Raw genomic sequence first — 19,511 nt, 5'->3', positions numbered from 1 at the left:
ACTTTGTGCAAATATACCTTCACGTTCAAGTGTTCCTCTCATCAAAAATGACTCTGTTATCGCATTTAAACACTGTCACAATTATGTCAAATCAGAGAAACATTTGGGAGAATTTGTAATGTATCATGCTAAATTATGTCCATTCAGCCGTGTCGGATTTTAATCTAATCTCTAAACTTAGAACCTTATAAAGAAAAAAAAATCACAATATATGTAACACCGGAAGATACAGTCAGGTCAAACATTCATTTAAATGAATCAACAAAGTCCTTTTTTATCACTCAAACCATTTCAGAAGTGCAACATGGTGTCATAATTGAAAAACCACTAAAGATGTTCCAATCTTCAGTTGTTTAATAAAACTGTGAAGAAACTGATCCTTTCCTGCTGTGCTCCTCCAAACATTCACATAAGATAACATCCACTTTGCTTTTGCCCACCAGTGCTTTCAAAACATTTGGACCTGCAGGGGAGACAGAAAGAGAGATTAGTGTTTTTTTGTATGGTAGTAGAAGAAATAATAATAATAATAATAATGGATCATTGTTATAAATAATAAATAATAATAATAACAGCCATTATATTTTATATAATTTAAATAGTATTTATTTAAATATTGTTGTTGTAGACAGTGTATTTTTCTTTGTCTGTTTTAATGGGGTAATTGTAACTTTAATGTTCGGTCATTAAAAAAACACGAAAGTCCTAATAAATTACTAGATATTGTTACATGCTCCGCATTAGAACCCAAATAAACGTTTCATATTGCAACTCGCCATTCAACCAAAGTGGAGATTAAAGGGAAGGGTGTCATTTACTGGGATTGCGCTGTTGTGGCCACAGGCGCGAACACGCATTGCTCTTTTTCACTTTGACAAACCACAATTCCTTTAAAGATGAGAGTTCCCTCCGGACGCGGGGCGTTTAGAATTTGATTAATTTAGCAGTTTAAACAGCGAGAGGCAACGCTGGGCGAGATCCCAGCGATAAAGGCACGCGGAATGATGGTGGATGAAACATCGTTTATTTAGCTGTGACTTGCGTGTTACTAAATAAATTACACAGCGCGTTAATATAATGTGAAACACACGCTCCCGTATTCTACCGTCTAAAATTCTGCAGATATGAACTTTTCAAGTGTTTTTAATGCCCGATCAGTTTTAAATCTTAAATGAAGAACCGCAAAACTCCATCAATTGTCCATGTTTTCTATATTGTTTATTTAGATGTTCTCGCAGTCCTACAAGCACATTTATCATTATGGTTCATCCTTGACATGCAGCGACCTGCAGTCTTCTCCAAAATGTGATACTTGGGCTCAGGCGAATGAGTTCAGAGGAGAAATGGCACTTTGCGTTGGAAGACTCATTTTTCATTCACTTTAATTCGAACACAAAGAATTCCAAAAGCGCTCGCAGTGAATTTTCAAAACAGTATCACCAGGATAATGGTGGCTGTCATCATCTCCAGAGCATTCCACAATAGCAGGTGCACAACTGAAGCTTTCCATCCTGTCTTGAAGTGTAAAAGTTTTTTTCTGCATCTGTAACCCAAAGAAAGATCACACTTGATTAATGGGACGCCGTTCCTAGATCTATACATAACATAAGATAACGGTTATAGGCCTAGACTACTTTTTTAGATAGATAGATTTTAACTGGAATGAAACAATATAAACTTTTTATTAGTCGTGTTTTTAAATTAGCTTTGCGTTTACGTTCTCAAAACGGCACCATCAAATGCAAGTACTGTAAAAGGAATAGAATTGATAGAATCCAGCCATCATGACGTCAAATTATTATTGTTATTATTATTATTATTATTACTCTAGTTGTTGTTGTTTGTATAATTTATTAACAGTGTAGAGAGCAGGAAAATATAATAATCTTAACTTAAATAATAATAATAATAATAATGCGCCAACATTTGTTATAGTTATGCTTCAATAATATCTATCAAAATGTTACAATGTTATGTTTAAACGGAAAAAGGTTAGAACGTACTGATCCTGATAGCCTACTGATAACAGTTTTGGATTTAAAATTATAGTTTGCCATAATAAGAATTAATTCTGATCATGATGATGACAAACAAAAACAACAACAATAGCAGTAGTAGTAGTAGTAGTAGTAGTAATAGGTAGGATATATTCATAAATTATTTTATTTAGAAAACGTTGCATTTCATTTAAACATATCTGTGCTGGATTCAATTAAACAAAAAGAAACTTGCGCCAAATAACAATGATCTTTGTAAATATATTGCTCACCGTTGTTTATTTGTCCGTGCATCTCGAGTCACCCGGGCGCTTGTCAGGTTCTCCTCTTCTCAGGATATCTTAAAATGTGTAGACTTAAAACTGTTGTGATACAGTCGGCTTTCCTCCCACACAGATGAATCCCGATAGACATGTCTCGAAGTGGATATTGGCAACATGTTGTTTTTAACATTTTTTAACCAGGTTCCCAATTCACCTCCTCGTTGCGCTTCTCCACACTGGTTTCACGTGTATTCTACATGCCTTATAAAAGGCCCTAATCTAGCCCCATGGCAATGCGATGCACTCATCTCTTGATACATTTGGGTATATCAGCTTGAGCACTTGCAGTTTGAGCGTCATGTGGACGAGAGGACAGTTTTAAGGAATTAAGTCCCCGTAAATCCCTCCAGCTACGCAACAGAAATGCAAGAGGTCTGCGTGGATTCAAGCGTCCGTATTCAACATTTGTTTTCTCCGCTTTAACCTCGGTGTTATATTAATAGAAGAATAAAAACTGAGTCTGCTGTTTTCACTCGTTATTAATAATCATGCTCGAGATTAGGCTATATAAATTATACTATTGTTTCCTTTGCAACTTTTTGAAGTGGTAAAGATACAAACTAGCGTAGGCTCACTAAGGGCCACCGGAGTTTTAAAAAAAGGCATTTCAAACAGATCAATCACGCAAATATATAAGAGCATTGTTTTTAAAATAGGAGTGTAAAAACAAAAACAAAAATGCATTTTCTTTCCACTTTATTCATAACACTATGAGTTAATGTTACAACATAAAATGACATTCCTTTGATTCTCAGAGATGAGAATGTGCTCGGCTAGGGCCTCGCTCTCATTGGCTGGAGAGTTTGCATCAAAAAGTAGCTGTCGCCGTTTGTTTCCCTGCAAAGGGCCCTGCGAGAGAAACAGACTCCAGTCCTGAGCTCTTCATTGGCCAGCGTGCTGTACAAATCAGACTCCAGCAACTTCAACCCAGAAGAGCAGCGAATCATAACCGTATGTGCTTTAATCTCTCTAACCATTTTATCCATTCTTCGCGTTTAGCTGTAGAGGCTTCATCATAACTCATTTGCTTCACGGTTTGAGGAAAAGGATTTTATCTTGATGTCTTCAATATTTTTGTAACCATTTAGACGTAGGCTATATTCGCTATTGGACATAAAACTTTAACGGACTTCGAATTGAATCCAGTTATTCAGTAAGTAGCCCGCCTTTAGTCGTGTGCAATATATTTTTCTGCATTAAGTTTGCGAACAATTCTATTATTATTATTATTATTATTATTGTCGTAGTCGTTATTGTGTAATATAAATGAATCTTACTGTGCAGTCTTCATCTTTTTATGTCTCAAACGTTCTCTTGATGCTTGTATTTTGAGAACGCCAAACAATTAACCTATATGTTTAACTTGGTCCTTAAATATATATATATAGCCTATCGATATTTACTGATACACATCTTGACTTATGGTAGTACACCGTTTCACAATTTTTTTTTTGTTTTATTTAATTTAAATCCACGGCTACTAACTGATTGGTTTTCTCGCTCATTTTAACCGTTTGGGTGCAAATTGATAAAAAATGAGCGAACAACTAGCGATATAATTCGGCACACTGCTCTTATTGCTGATGAGAATATGAATACAAATAAACAAGAAGTAGCCTACAAAACATGCATTTTATATTTTCGTTGCATACCGCTTGATATATTTTCCCCTTTCTTGTACAAGTAGAAATCTGATGCTTATAGTCTCAGTAGCCCTACTTATTTTTTAATTTCAATAGTTTGTTCTGTATCATGTCAGAGACACCGTTGCATTGAATGTCAGTGTAAGTGTGTGCGAGCGCGCACGCGTGTGATTTTTATTGTACTCATGCACAGAATCAATGAGGCCAAACGTTCAGCTGAAGAGGTAGCGTCCAATAATTAGGGGAGCGCGTGCCACACGGATTATCTCGTTAATTTATCAACAACAACATTTATCATAATTAATTCTTGGATGAGGTAATTACTATTGAGCGGCTGCGCAACTGGTAGACGAGGGCTGTTTTAAATGACAGATTGAGGGGCGAAACCGTTGGATTAAAAAAAAAAACGTTTTTTTTTTCATAAGGCTGAAGTTTTTGTTTAATAATTTCATCATTTATTCAGACAGGATTGTGATTTGGATGTTGCTGAACTTCGGTTAATTTGGAAGTTTTGCTTGATGACCCATAGCCTATTATAAGAAACTTTTTTACGTTTCATTTGGGCCCAAAAAAAATTTGATTGGCTAATATAGCCTAATCTGTACCTTTCAGTCCAATTATTTTGAAATTCTAAGAAACTAATATCTAAACTAATGAAATTAACTAATGACACTGCGTCAGCAATCTATCTAGTGACAAAATGTTTAATGGAAAATCTACAAGATTAAAGTTGAGCTGTTTGCTCTTTTCAGCGAAGAAATAACGGATGTAATTTCTGTAAAATACTAAAGCACGTAATTATAAGTTTATACTCTTCTGACTGATATGAGTGGGGGAAAGAGGGGGTTACTTTTGTCATTGTTACTTTTGTCCCTCGCCAATGGAGCTTTTGTTATTAGCATTAGTTATCAGGCTAACAGTGGCCTTTGTTTCCACCAATAGCTCCCAATCAAGTGCTCTTATGCCTGAGACAATTAGCCGGGATCCTATGCAAATTGTGTTTCTGGCTTGTGTGCACATTTGAACGACTGAGTTTTGTCTTTGTGAAGACTTGTTGCAATTAATAGATGTTACTTTTTGGAGTTGGTGGGGAGAGGGGAGGAAGGGGAGGGACGGGGGGCGTTTGTCAAGATGAGCTTCGTTCATCTCATGAGGACAGCTGGAGGTCTGGAGCGGCTTTAAGAGCTCGTTGCGGTGTGGACGGGGTTTATTCGCCTATAGGTCATCGCAGCTAGAGGAACCCAGTTTCTATCTAATGACAGACGTTGAAACAACAACCTCCGTCGTCGCAATTAAGTGAACGTCTCCATTTATCTTTGTTATTTTTGAAAACAGGGTTTTTGGTTTCACATCCACCGCTGAAGACGTTAACAAGCTAGAAGCAGAGATAAAGCAAAGGAAAAGAGACTGAAGGGGCCGGTGTTCAGCCTTCCGAATTTTCTCCAACTTTAACCCCCCACAACCATCTTTAGCATGATGTCGTATCTCAAGCAACCACCTTACATGGTCAACGGGCTAAGTTTAACTACCTCCGGTATGGACCTTCTGCACCCTTCCGTTGGATACCCAGGTGAGAGACAATCTTCCAAATTAATCATTTTATGTAATAGATGGTTGGAATGAATGCACACAAGGATATACTGAGTTGTCCTTTATGGATTCAGGACTATGTAGGCTAGTTACACTTTTGCCCGTATGTGCTTAAATGTAAATAGCAGGCCTGGCTATTTGATTTGCTGGTTTTATATGCTTTCTAGTCTTATAATTACACTTCCACTCGAGGCTTCTTGAGATGCAAGTTATTCAGCGGTTATGTGTAGCTGATGCATAATTAAATTGTGGAGTTATGAAGCAGTAATGAATTTTGAACCATTCTGTTTTTTGAAACCCATTCTTACACAATACAATTTGTATTATGCCTTATAAATTATAAGAATTTAAAAACATAGCCAGTTGTTGGTGAATTAAAAATGTATCTATTATTCTGATATAGCCTATTTAGTAGGCCTATGTTGTTTTTATTTCACTAATGATAACACATCAAAAGGGAAAAAGTTTAAAAGTATTAAAATGTTTTATTAAAAAAAAATAAAACAAATTACGTCAAACGTTTTATGAATATTTACGATGCAGTTTCAGATATATTAATATTTTATCGTAATATTTTGGTAGGCTATCATATATTAATATTTATAACCCTCTTTTAAAATAAATCTATGCATGAAAGGTTTTCGGATGGACAACCTTGTGATACATTTGTTTATTTAAAACAGCGACTCCTCGAAAGCAGAGGCGGGAAAGGACAACATTTACTAGAGCGCAACTAGATATTCTGGAGGCTTTATTCGCGAAAACGCGCTACCCGGATATTTTCATGCGAGAGGAGGTGGCCTTAAAAATCAACTTACCGGAGTCCCGTGTACAGGTACGTATCATTCAAGTCATGCAAGTGTTTTCACATTAAAACATCTAAAAAACCATAGACATCTTTATAAACTGAGAGGCGCACTATTAGTAACTATCATGATAATGGTTGTCGTTTCTTATTTTGCGCAAAGACAGAACATAGACAATTATTCTAACTTCAGTGCTGCCCCACAACTGAATTAGGCTGGTTCACACCGTAAATATTAATAAACCCTGTTTTTACGACGTCAGGTTTGGTTCAAAAACCGAAGGGCAAAGTGTCGCCAGCAGCTGCAACAACAACAAAACGGAGGCCAGAACAAGGTGCGACCTGCCAAAAAGAAGAGCTCTCCAGCGCGGGAGGCCAGTTCTGAGAGCGGGGCGAGTGGCCAGTTCACCCCGCCCTCCAGCACTTCAGCCCCGGCCATCTCAACCACAACCGCGCCGGTGTCCATTTGGAGCCCGGCCTCCATCTCGCCGCCGTCAGACCCACTCTCTACCTCCTCCTCCTGCATGCAGCGATCCTACCCCATGACCTATACTCAAGCGTCTGGATACAGCCAGGGCTACACTGGTTCCACATCCTACTTTGGGGGCATGGACTGCGGCTCTTACTTGACGCCCATGCACCATCAGCTGACCGGGCCAGGATCCACTTTGAGCCCCATGAGCAGCAATGCTGTCACCAGTCACCTGAACCAGTCTACCGCGTCTCTTCCCACGCAAGGTTACGGTGCCTCGGGGCTCGGCTTCAACTCCACCGCGGATTGCTTGGATTATAAGGACCAAGCGTCCTCGTGGAAACTGAACTTCAATGCTGACTGCTTGGATTACAAAGATCAGACTTCCTCCTGGAAATTCCAGGTGTTGTGAAACTAACAAAACGTCTGCCATTCTGTCCAATCAACACACTAAAAGACCATAAAATAAACGTTGTAGACCTGCCATCCTTCCAAAAACAGAAGTGCTCCGTGACACGCGAACTCTCCGAGATGGATGGGTTGCATTGTGCCCGACAGCGCTTTTGAAGTTTGTCTTTGACATGAAATATCTATTTGAGCTACATGCACCCCTTGTGGCCTGCAAAGTAGTATTTGAAGGGTCGTGAATGCGTATAAACATAGGCCATTTGACCACAACCTGTTGTTTAAGGTACAGGGAATTGTAAAAAGTTAGGTCAAAGCCACGGAACAAATCCCTACACAAGAAAAGAGGAGGGGAAAAAACTACTTGGCAAAAGGAGCCAATCTTTTGGTTAAGTGCTTGGAATGGGCAGGCTTTCTCTAAGCCTCTTACAGCACGCCGACCTATTTCAATGTTGGCAAGACGAGAGACACTTCCATCAGGAGGATGATAGAGAGGATGTGTGCGAGTGCGTGTGTGTGTGTGTGTGTGTGTGTGCGTGCGTGTGTGCGCGCTGAACGCCCCCATGGCGACCTGGATGCACTACTTTATTTAAGAAAAGGTGTTTATAAGGAATCAATATGTAGTTTTTAAAAGACAATCAATGTGTGTCTTATATAAATGGTACATTTGTGTTTTTTATCTGTGCTAGCCTTCGAAACTGTGATCTGTTGTAACTGTATGCAATTTGTGAGCTCCGTCGCATCTGCGAAGACTCGGCTGTGATTTTAATAGATTTGAAACTTTTTTTTTTTTTCTTTAAGGAAACACGACGGTAAATAATACTAGTCACATGATTACTATTGGATTCATTTCAAGAGACAAACAATCTCGAAAATACAGGGACTCGAGAGAATGTGTAAGAAAGGAACTGTCTGTCCCCGTTCATTGATTTCTATTGGTCATAACTGATATACCACCCACGTGGATCTGAAACTTGTCTGGAGTGGTAATGTGGTCCCGCCACAGAAATATTAATAAACAATTTCAAATCTGACACCATATTTAAAGTTATTAAGTCTGGACGAGTTATTCAAATTTATTATGAATTGCATGTGTGTGCTTGTGTTTTAATAGGTTAGCTACAATAGATTGAAATGCAGAGGCTAATAAAAAGGTGATTAGGACGGAGAGGCCCGATTTATGAGAAGAAAGAAAAAAGACATCAGAACCAGCAAGTTTTAATCAATGATGATGTAGGCTATCAAGAAACAAATGGCAAATAGAGTGTAGCCTACGTTTAAACAGTTTATTTATCAGATTGATAGTAATCATTTAAAAGCGCTCTAAATGTGAATCATTTCATTTATTAACTTCATCCCAATTTAAAAATGAAATAGTGTCCGTTTCCTTTGGAGGAATGAAAACAGGAAACCCCGTGCATATCCACATTAAATGTTAACAGCATTCTCCTAATTGACTGATTCACAAGACATTGCCCACCTCAACTCAACGTCGTATCATTTTGTAATAAAATGTGCGTCAACAAGTGGTTTATAAAGGGTCATGCTTTGATAAGGCATAGACCCACTCAGAAACTTAAATTAAAGGTTAAATTTGAAAAGCACTGGCTTGTATGAGTCTTGTAATTTGGCTATTAAACATCGGGACACTTAAAGTAAATGTATCTTTGGAACTGCAAGGCATGAGCAAATTTTAATTATTTCTCATTTTCCCCGCTGGGTTTCCGGCCCTTTCGTTTTAAGAGACATTGCACCAGGAATGTGCGTCTTGGGAAAGTAGCGCTAATCCGCGCCTCAAAGACCAGTTAATCCCAAAATTTCACTGGCGGGGTTTCTTTAGGGCAGAGGGCAACTCAAACGTAACTCAAAGCCTACTTTAAAGACCGCCTTTTCTGAATGCAGAACCGCACCATTTTGCTCTGTATTGCAGCAACGGATGGCATTTCACAATAGAAAAGTGTAGCCTGTGTGTATTCATGTCGTAACAATTATACAAACGTAAAAATAATAGGCTACTGTGTACTCATGACACGAATTCAGAAAAAAAAACCAATTACATTAAAAATGAACATACAATGGTAGCCTACTAAAAAAAATTGATTTAAAGAGGCATACAATAAAGTACAAATTCAATACCTTAATTCCAAATTTGATTTAAACTGCTGAGGACATAGCTAACACCCCGGAGTCCTCTGTGGCTGAATGGAAAACTTTCACAAAGAGTCCCCTCGGTAAAGGAGGGGTAGAGAGCGAACTGAGGACTTTACCGTCGGGTCCTGGAATAATTCTATTGTAAGGGCCTGACTTGAGCGACATCTCATAATTACACTAGTTCACTAGGAGGCAGGGAGTCAGAATCGAATCTTTGAATTATTCCATCATAATTGCGAGCAGTGGAACATTCAATTATCGTCCTTGACATTGCCAAATAATCTCCTTTTCATTCACATCATCACTAAAGACAATTAAAAGAATGGTGCGAAATGATCAAAACATTTATAGCAACATTAAACCGTTTTCAAATGAATTTGGAACGAAATGAAGCTTAATTAATGCTGTATGTTCGAAATATGCCCAGAATTCATTGTCAGAGATATATTTTCTTAAACAGCTTTATACTTCCCATGATTTTTTTTATTTATAATTTTTTTTACACAGGCTGTCAAACAGCGCGATAAAGAAAAAACAAACAAAAATGTATATGCAGTTGATGCGTTACACACAACACTGTATAAAGATGTGACATGTCAGACAAAAAAAATAAGCACTACAGCGAAGACGAAAACAACAACCTAAAGAATAACACTGAGTAATAACTAAATAAAACTACGCGTAAAAATGGCTGTCTGAAATAACGTCGCCTGACATTAGTCTGAATGTCATAATATCTGCCCGATCTTGTGAACTCTGCGTTAGGAAAACTAACACTAAACTAAATTGTTTTACAAACACATTTGAAAGGATTTTTATAGATCATTGTTTATTAATTCATTACTCAAATGTTATTCAAATATTATTTGAACTATAACCTATTTTGTAGAAGAAATATTTGAAGCAGCTCCATTTTCATTCTAACTTTAGAACCTCATATAAATGAAAATGTTTATGTATTTACATAGATTTTCTTCGTTTTTACACCTAACGATTAGAGGCCATGGTCATTTTTTCTCTCTCTCTGGACCACGAAGGAATACAACGACGACTGATGTTATCCAGGCTGTCAAGAAAAAAGAATAAAAACAAATAAATAACTGATGATTTTGACTTCTAAAATGACCTTGACAAGACCTCGAATACAGTATATTTTAACACGTGTCGCCTGTTTTGTTTGAAATGTACAAGATGCACAGTACAAGACGGTCCAAGAACACAGGATTTTCTCATAACAGCTTAGAAAATATGTGAATCATCTTCTGTCTCTAGAGCTATTGCCTAAAATGAAACCTCCTTGTTTATTAAGAGGTTAAGATGTTATTGGCCAAGAAAACTGACACACAGAATACGAATAAAATTATGTGAATTATTAAATAATATACGAAATAATATTTCAACGCGATATACACAATTCACAAAACAAAACACAATATTCAACACATAAACTGCGCAATGTAAACACACACAAAAAAACTGTTGGGAAAAGAGAGTGCAACTGGAAAATAATACTTTACATTTTAAGCCTTGATAACGTAATCACTTTATATAAGCTGATCATGTTTTGAATGACTTTATTTATGAACTATATAAAAAAAAAATAAGAAAATGGGCGAAAACCAGATAAAAATAAATCCAATACAGTAGCTTTACATCGCTACACAATTATATATTTTTGTCCTAAAATACTTGAACTCACATAAATCATACCATTGTTTATCCTTATCATGATAGGCCTATTACAATTTAGGTGGAGGTGAAATATCACATCACATACTAATTTAACCACACACGTTCTCTTTTACAACGATATGGGCCTGGTTTATCGCAATGATCCACATTATAATTCTCATCGCCCACTTCATCCAACCGTCACGTCTGTAAGCCTGAAGTGAGAAAATACTTGGGCTAAGTAGGTCAATTACGACAGTTACTGCCATTGTGGCGGACAGACGTGCCAGTTGCAACGACAGTTAATTGAATTTTGAGCTACAGTTAAGCGAAACTTTATGCTATTTCCACCCACCCCCAACACTCAGGGGGTCAATCACAAGTTGGGACACTACAGAAATATCTTGAAACAGGTAAAAACAGATGCATTGCTCTTTCTTGATTCCTGATATATCACTGTAAATAACTCACCATCTTAGCTGATGCTCTATAAATATGTCATCATGTATGCTGTCATATTTCTGTGTGGCACACGGCTTATAACTGCACAATACAGCCTTTAAGAACATCAATTCCTTAGCCCCTGTATGTTGTAGATGTTCATAAATTAAAATAATCCTGAGGGCTAAAAGCATGAATGATATTATTTGGACTGAGTATTATCGATAATAATGTTATAGTATTATACTATTAGTGTATAAAGTAAATAAAATATGAACATAGTTTTCATTATTAATATATAAACCGGCATTTAATTTTTCATAGCATTGCATAGGCTATCACAAGGTGCTGAATTAAGGCAGAGACTCTTGCCATGTTCAAGAGTTTGTCTCCCAACAAGAAAATAGCGTGAAAATGCTGCCAAACTTGGTGCACGTCAACTTGTCGGGAAGTTGGAAATTATTGAACATTTCTGAATTTAATTAAAGAAATGATTGTGGCTTTAAGCCAGCGTTTCAGAAATATTGATGCTTAACTTCATAGAGATTAATGAAAGTGATGAAAGATAAATACATTTAATGGGATTTCCTGTGATGCTGATCATTTTAAGGGGCTTTGCAGCATTTAGCCTACAGTTAGTTGTGCTCCTTTCAAACTTAACAGATGCACACAGAACAGCATTACAACGACGGACATCAGCGATGTAAATTAAGAACTTGCCAGGAGGATGAAGGGAGCAATGAGGAAGAAGAGATTACCACTGTTTATTTCAGTTAGGCCTAAAATAAATAAATAGTCGTATATTATCATGCAAAATATTCACTGAGATTATATCTTCTGTTCATTGCAATTAGTTACTTATGCTTAAAAAGTAGGCCTACATAAATTAGCATTGTTTTTTGTAAGCCTATGTTAAATTACGCGTATCACGTGACGCGCAGTGTGGGTCGTTTTAAATGCGATTTTTACCTATATCTTTTTATTCTTCGACAGTGTACAGTGGCTTTGTAACCATAACAACTACAGCCTATTATTTATTAAATGTCAATTTTTTTCTAAGATAAACTGTAAAAACAAAAAAAGAAAGAATCGTCAATGTACACGTAAAGCATGCTTTCGTTAATTTACACAAGTTATGTGGTCCTTAGATAACTATATCTTTGGGAAACGTGCCAGAGCCAAGCGTGACAATTCTACTTAGGCCTAGTGCTTTGGAAACATGGTCTATGTTTTTATATGGACTATAGCATATTTAAAATTTCTGTGCTGAAATATTTATTCGGTCTCTGAAAGAGGTCCGAATAAATATTAGGAGGCAAAGTTGTTTACAGCCTGGCTACAGTAGCCTATGGTTATAAACCAGTTTCGTCCGTGATGTTTGGAGCGACTCACTGTTTATTTACCGATAAACAGGGCGTGAAGGAAGCCCACAACTCCTGCGTAGCCTACATGCTACCTACTTTTAACAAAGCAGTCTGTTTCATGTGTACAAGCATGCTATGCCACACAGTAGGATGCTCCCAGGGGTTGTAACATCGAATTTGGTGTTGTTTTAATAGTGCACAAGTCACTGAAAGATCAGACGCCTTGACGTTCATGAGCAAAACCAATTGGGCCTCCATTCCTGCAGAGCGCATCTTTCTGTTTTAATTACGGGCAACGCAGCCCTGAAGTAACATATGGGACGGGCAGACGCCGTTCTAATCCGCACCCCGCGTTGGTCGATGTCAGGCTAAACAATGGGCTCTCTTTAACCATTCACGAGCCAGAGGCTTCTTATGCGCACAGGTTGCCTTGGCGCTTGGGATGGCAAGAGACAGTCACGGAAGTTTACTGGTCCCTAGACCCTTCCAAACTTCCGTGTCTGTCCCGCAAAGCGCACGACAGCTTAGCACCCCGAATAACTTCCGGCAACCACAGCTGCCGGTTTTTTACCGTATATTTTATGGGATTTTTTTTACAGTGTAGTTGCGTTACCACATCAAACAGCACCAATAACTGTAGACACATACTGTATTACGGACATATTATAATTATGCATTGTATGAGCATAAAAACTTAATTAATTAGCCATTAAAGTGATTGATTTACTGTAGCCTATTAACCATGCATTAAATAAAATTAAATAAAAAAAATAAAGTTTTTCCCTGATTTACCTTTCAGTTAAAGGCTGTTCTAGATCGCTAATATCTACATCTACTACCCTTGAATCAATTACTTTGATAATAATGATGATAATAATAATCAGGCCATCAAGGCTAATCAATGGAGCAGCGGGTTATCTATTCTGTCCTGCTCATCCAGTTTAAACTCACTCTGTGCTTTTTACACTATTTATTTAAGTTTGTGACATCATCAATGAATCTGATAATCTTGTCAAAGATTAAATTAAAAGGGTTTTGTGCCAGTAATAACAGATTTAGATGTTTTAAAAATGAAGTCTAAAGGGATTGGGTTAAGAGCACCAAAAAGCATGTGATTTTAATTTCTCCGACTGCTCACATAAATCTGTGGATTTGTGGAGATCTGAAACTGATAATAGTAGCCTACTAACAGCCTGACAAGTCTGGATGTCTGGTAATGTACAGACCACGCGCGCACACAGAACCGAATATTTCTCTGGCTTCCTTCCTCTTTCCTTTAAATTCCTCATTGGAATCACTGATTCAAAATAACCGATTTTGATTTTTCTACTCGGCAGAAAATTGTAGAGGGTGGAAACGGCATGCAGAAAGTGTGTTAAACTACACTCTGAGCTCAGTGGCTAGAACCTCAGCCATTGTCATTCCAAGCCTTGGTCTCCTGTATGGCCTTGTGGTCTACCACCACAGTGCAAGTGAACAAGCGAGATTATTCACTTGCAATATTTGGTCATTTGGAATGGCGGAGGAGAAAGAACTAAAACTAAAATGTATAAGCTGATTATGAAGTCTCAACATATGCTGTGCTGAAACTGTGTCATAGCTGCGTCTACTGGTCAGGTTAATACCTATTAGGCTAATGCACACCCAAGATCTGCATTCAGAGTCCATTTAGGCCCCCCATGAGACTAAAGTTGTGGATTACGCTGGATGGCACAGCTACCCAACATCTAGCCTATTTCCTCTGTTAGGCCTGTAGCCCATTAATGAAAAATCTCCTTAAAGGGACAAATGGAAATACTTTCACAGCGGATTATTCAGACTCTAATGGCAATGTTTTTAAATGTCCTACATGAACAGACAGCGTAAGAGCAAACTGATAATCCCAAACACGAACAGTCATTCCAAGAAGCTGGTCAACAGGAATTTATGATTCATCTAAACTGTCCCATATGACATTCATAAATGTCTGTTTAGTTTATGTAGTGCATGTGGTTTACTACTGCTAACCTGCTGTGCATCTGTTCTTTACATTTAGTCTTTGTGCTTTACCTTGGCCAGAACTCATCCTGGTGAGACACTTTGTAGCTCTCTCCACCGCAAACCCTCTGGGGTCCATCATTAGCCCAATTAAGCAGGTGCACAGAGGAGGTCTTACCAATCATTTACACCTTTCCAGTGAGCTCTCGCTTGCTCTTAATCTCTCACAAATAAGGTGCACTTGTTAGAAAGAGTAACAGAGGCCACTAATTAATTAGACAAAAGCCATGAGATTATTGCTTTGAGACTCTCCTGGATGGACTGTGATTGACGCTGAGCCTGTATATTAGTGGGAAAAAAACAGGAGAAGGTAGTTAGGATTTGTTATTCCGTCAGTCCCTGCAGGTCAATTCAGACAGCCTAAATTGCTTTTTATTTATTCAGCAGTTATTAGCTAATAAACTATATTCCAGCATACTTATTCTTAATAATCACTGGTAACTGAATCCTAACTGCTTAGTATCTGTTAGAAACAGCCCTGCAGTTGAGTGCTCAATATGGTTACGTTCACACACAGTTTGGTTATTTGTGCGAATGAACTGCACTCTATAACCCCAGTTCTGGCAAACCTCTGCTTTTCGTCACATCAAGCAACCACTTTGTGTTGTACTCACTTCTCCTGTGTATTGAGAGTATATATATATGTATGCATATATGTATTTTTTTTAACTTACAGAGACAAGATATGAGCTGTGTGTCATCTGAAGGCTTGAGATCCAGTCACTGTCTTCCAGTGGAACTACTCTTGTGAGTTTTGTGGTCGGAGCGCGATTCAAAATCAATTTATGTTGGGTACACACTGCACTGATTTTCACTCGCAGACAGTTTTTGTGGAAACCACCAACAACTGCACGGAAACGAAGGCACATAGGCTACTTGTTGATGCAAATGTATCAAAGACACAATCTGAGAGAAGCCCATGAGACATGCCTGTGAGATATTTAGCATGCTAAATACAGATATTTGAGATATTGTGAGATATTTAGCATGCTAAATATCTCACAATATCTAAATGCTGCGCAGTGCAAACAAAGAGATATTTAGCATGCTAAATATCTGGACCTGTCTGTGACTCATACTGCTTTTCCAACAGGGCTGGTGCCAGAGCTGGAGCCCAATTGGGAACCGGGCTGTGCTTTTTTTCACTCACAAAAAATCCAGATCCTGGTTTCGAACCGGCCCCGAAACCTTGCTGGTCTCGAACAAGGGAACCTATGACGTCAGTAGGCGCAGTTTCCAGACCGAAGTTTGTAGGCCACCAATTTTAAAAGCCGTCAAGGGTTTAGGTAAATTAACAACATTAACACAACAATTAAATATGTCACTTCAGCAGTGGTCGGCAGAACAGATCAACACTCTCCTTCTGCAAGAGATAACATTCCGGGCCTAAGATGGTTTGTAATCATGCTGTTCCAAACCAAGCTCAAGTGGAAATAGACAGTGTGACCATACATGCTCTTTTTCTGGACACATCCTGGCCAGGATTTCTATATTGCCTAAAATATCCAGGTTTCGGTTTTGTTTTCCTGATTTCATACTTGCTGAAGGTAATGATAGAAAAGTAGTTTGACCAGTAATATGCAGACATTGTGCATAATTGACCAATCGTGGCGTGTGAGAAGGTGCAAATACGCGTACATATTAGGTGTGTGCGACTTGAAGTGGTGCTGCGCAGACCGATCAGTGTATGACTTCAAAGTACAGCGAGAGTGAATCGAAAGCACTCTAGAGCTCTCACTGTACTTTGATGTCATACACAGATCAGTCTGCGCAGTGCAAACAAAGCCAAAACCTGGATATTTTAGGCAATATATCCTGGCCAGGACGTGTCTGGGAAAAAGGGCACGTATTGTCACCTTAAAATATAACTGTAACTGTTCCTTACCATTCTTAGAACCATTCGGCCAGATGGTGGAAAAGTGGCTTATGATATATTATTTGCGGTCACTATGGTTACAGGTGATATTTACGGCTATCTAGAACTGAAAAGAGAATTGGCATCAGTTACTGTTTTACCTGCTATTAAGTGATTTCGGTTATCTGATTACAAACGGTCAGCCATGAGGCATAGCTGTTTCCACCTGGTACTAACATGTGTCTCAAACACCTCTTCTGTGAGCATTTGTGTTCAATTTTGTCAAGACTTTCCTTTCTTAAGGAGTGTTCACACTAGACTTTAAGCATGCCAGATTTCTTCAGACACTGCAGTGGAGGAGATATGACATCACATTCTGTGGTACCTTTATAAAAACATAAATTACAAAATATTAAAATATACAATTTACTCTACTTTCCAAACTTGAAACCAAATACCAAACATGCAGAGCAGTAGGTTCTGGGAGCATGGTGCTCTCTCCTAATGAGCTGATGATCTGATGAGGCTACGTCCACACGAAGCCAGAGCTTTCCCTATCCAATCGTTTTTTCCCCCTCGTCTCAAGAAACATATGAAACGCTGTATGGTACTTTGATGTCATACACCGATCGGTCTGAACACGCAAACAAAGCCAAAACCTACATATTTTAGGCAATATAGAAATCCTGGCCAGGACGCGTCCTGGGAAAATGGCACGTATGGTCATCCTAGCTAAACGTGTCTCTGTGTGGACGGGCCTGAATCATGTGCATTAGGCCCCGTCCACACGGAGACGCGTTTAGCGTTTAACCAAACTGACCACTTGATCCATATGGCCAATGACATACAAGGTGAAAAGAGTCCAGTAGTGACTCGAATATAGTCTGTGAAAGCCATGATCGACCAAGTTGAAGTCAAAGAACTAAAGGTAATGGAAGTGGACTGTGTTGTTGCCTCAGATCGCCTGTGTCTGGGCGAAAAACACACTGCAAAAACTTCTAGCCAAATAGTATGTTCTACGCCTGTGTGAGAGGAAATAAAGTTCTGTACCAGAAGGTGGCAGTAGCCTGTATTCATCATTCAAAAAGGAAAACCGGAACTGGAATTGCAGATATAAATCCAGCCATTCCAATAGGAATCCAGGCAATTGGGAATTTTGCGTGAGGGTAAAAACAACAGAATTGAGCAACAAAAATCTGCTTGGTTTGAAAGTGCTCCCTGCTGCTGCACCTGTGTGAGCGGTGATTCTTACATCTCTACGCTCCTGAGAAGAGACAACAGAGGTTTTTTTTTGTTGCAATTTTGCTGATGTGATCACACCTGAAGGTTGAGAATCACATAGTCTGTCGTAAATCCCAAAGAGTGACCATGTAAACATTGCCATATTATATGAGAAAAAAGAAGACATCAACATTTTTTGTATTGATCAAATGATTGTGGTTTACTAGAAATTAACTAAACTGACTGGGTTGCCAAGTCTGCGCTTTTCCTATGGAAAATTACTACTTTTTTTTAACTGTTGCTGCACGTTAAATGTTTGACATATTGCACAAATTGTATTTTACCGAAATGCATGTATTGAAATATTTTATCCATTGTATATTCTACCAATGATAAAACTGTGCTAGATGATGAGTTTTGTGAGGGAAGGGCACTGGTAGGGAGCCTTTGAACTCCTGTGAAGTCTTTTATGAAAATACTGTTTATGATTACTATATAGTGATTTTCAAGTTGAAATTTTGTATAACACAACAGTGACTGTATATGTATTTTAGATATGGGAGTGGCATATTTTGAGTTTTGATATTTGGAATATTTGTGTCATTGGGCTAGTTTTGTTACACATACCTGGCAACCCTGCTGACTATTGCTATAGTTCCTTTTCTTCTTCTTCCATCATCTTTCAGGTCCCTTTCCTAAGCAGGGTAATTAGTCCTCCAAGGGCTCCTAATTGTTTGAGGATAAAGAGGTGATTTGCGCTTGGGAATACTTCATTATCTTAATCAAAGGCTGGAGAAATCGGAGCACTTGATTGTGCCTGTGAGAGCTCAGTAACTGCTATTTGTGAGCGGCTGCACCATTGACCTTAGTGCCACTCAAATTTGCATCAGGTACTACTACCCATTGTTTCCATTAGTGAATCAATAATTCAGACTCAGTTCATATAACATTAAAAAAATGTATTGTATATCATTCACGCATGTCAACATATTCTGTTACACCAAATACACAAAATAATGATCTTTAAAAAAGCATCATATGACCGCTTTAAAGGAATAGTTCACCCAAAAATGGAAATTCTGTCATTATTTACTCTTTTTCCACTTGTTCCACACCTGTATGAGTTTCTTTCTTCTGTTGAGCACAAAAGAAGATATTTTGAAGAGTATTGGTAAGCAAACAGTTGCTGGTATAGCTTTTGACTTCCATTGTATTGTTTTCCCTACTACGGAAGTCAATGGCTACCGGCAACTCTTTGGTTACAAACATTCTTCAATGTAGTATTTGGACCAATCAGACAAAATTATTAATTATATTTAATGAATAATCCAGCAAACCCCCTCACCCAAAAAAGCAAACTATGTGTTAGAGTTCTGTGGGCAACCCCCAAAGAGCAACTAACACCTCAAAAAGGCAGAACAGGCCTCTGGTTTACATGGCAAGTAATGACAAATCATCTGATAAAACTGGTTTTATTGCTCAAAGGAATGCGGGCAGAGCAACTTTCACTCCATTTCCCCATAGGAAAGACACATA

The 19,511-nt window shown here is 38.2% G+C and overlaps 2 protein-coding genes across 4 annotated transcripts in view; one reads left to right on the top strand and one right to left on the bottom strand.

The window, feature by feature from the left end:
- Positions 1 to 340: 340 nt before the first annotated feature.
- The window catches only part of tmem260 (transmembrane protein 260), a 73,056-nt gene continuing 53,885 nt past the window's right edge, over positions 341 to 19,511 (bottom strand). Inside the window, exon 17 of the transcript XR_001638845.1 lies at positions 341 to 463. The gene's annotated coding sequence lies outside the window, so the exon portion shown is untranslated. The remainder of the gene's footprint in view (positions 464 to 19,511) is intronic.
- Positions 3,176 to 7,586, top strand: LOC107732165 (homeobox protein OTX2-like). 3 transcript variants are annotated; one of them, XM_016543446.1, is made up of 4 exons: positions 3,176 to 3,271; positions 5,299 to 5,533; positions 6,237 to 6,388; positions 6,622 to 7,586. In XM_016543446.1, exons 2-4 carry the CDS (start codon positions 5,437 to 5,439, stop codon positions 7,240 to 7,242), a joined length of 870 nt encoding a protein of 289 aa, XP_016398932.1. In that variant the 5' UTR covers positions 3,176 to 3,271; positions 5,299 to 5,436; the 3' UTR covers positions 7,243 to 7,586. The 3 variants fall into 3 exon arrangements, with proteins under 3 accessions (XP_016398932.1, XP_016398924.1, XP_016398939.1); XM_016543438.1 differs by lacking the exon at positions 3,176 to 3,271 and adding an exon at positions 3,314 to 3,473; XM_016543453.1 differs by lacking the exon at positions 3,176 to 3,271 and having other exon boundaries at positions 5,132 to 5,533.

The sequence above is a fragment of the Sinocyclocheilus rhinocerous genome, unplaced genomic scaffold (genome assembly GCF_001515625.1).
Source record: "Sinocyclocheilus rhinocerous isolate Xijiao unplaced genomic scaffold, SAMN03320098_v1.1 scaffold1635, whole genome shotgun sequence".
Taxonomy (NCBI): Eukaryota; Metazoa; Chordata; class Actinopteri; order Cypriniformes; family Cyprinidae; genus Sinocyclocheilus; species Sinocyclocheilus rhinocerous.
Note: the sequence above shows the minus strand (reverse complement) of the source record. Positions and strands in the feature narration are given on the sequence as shown.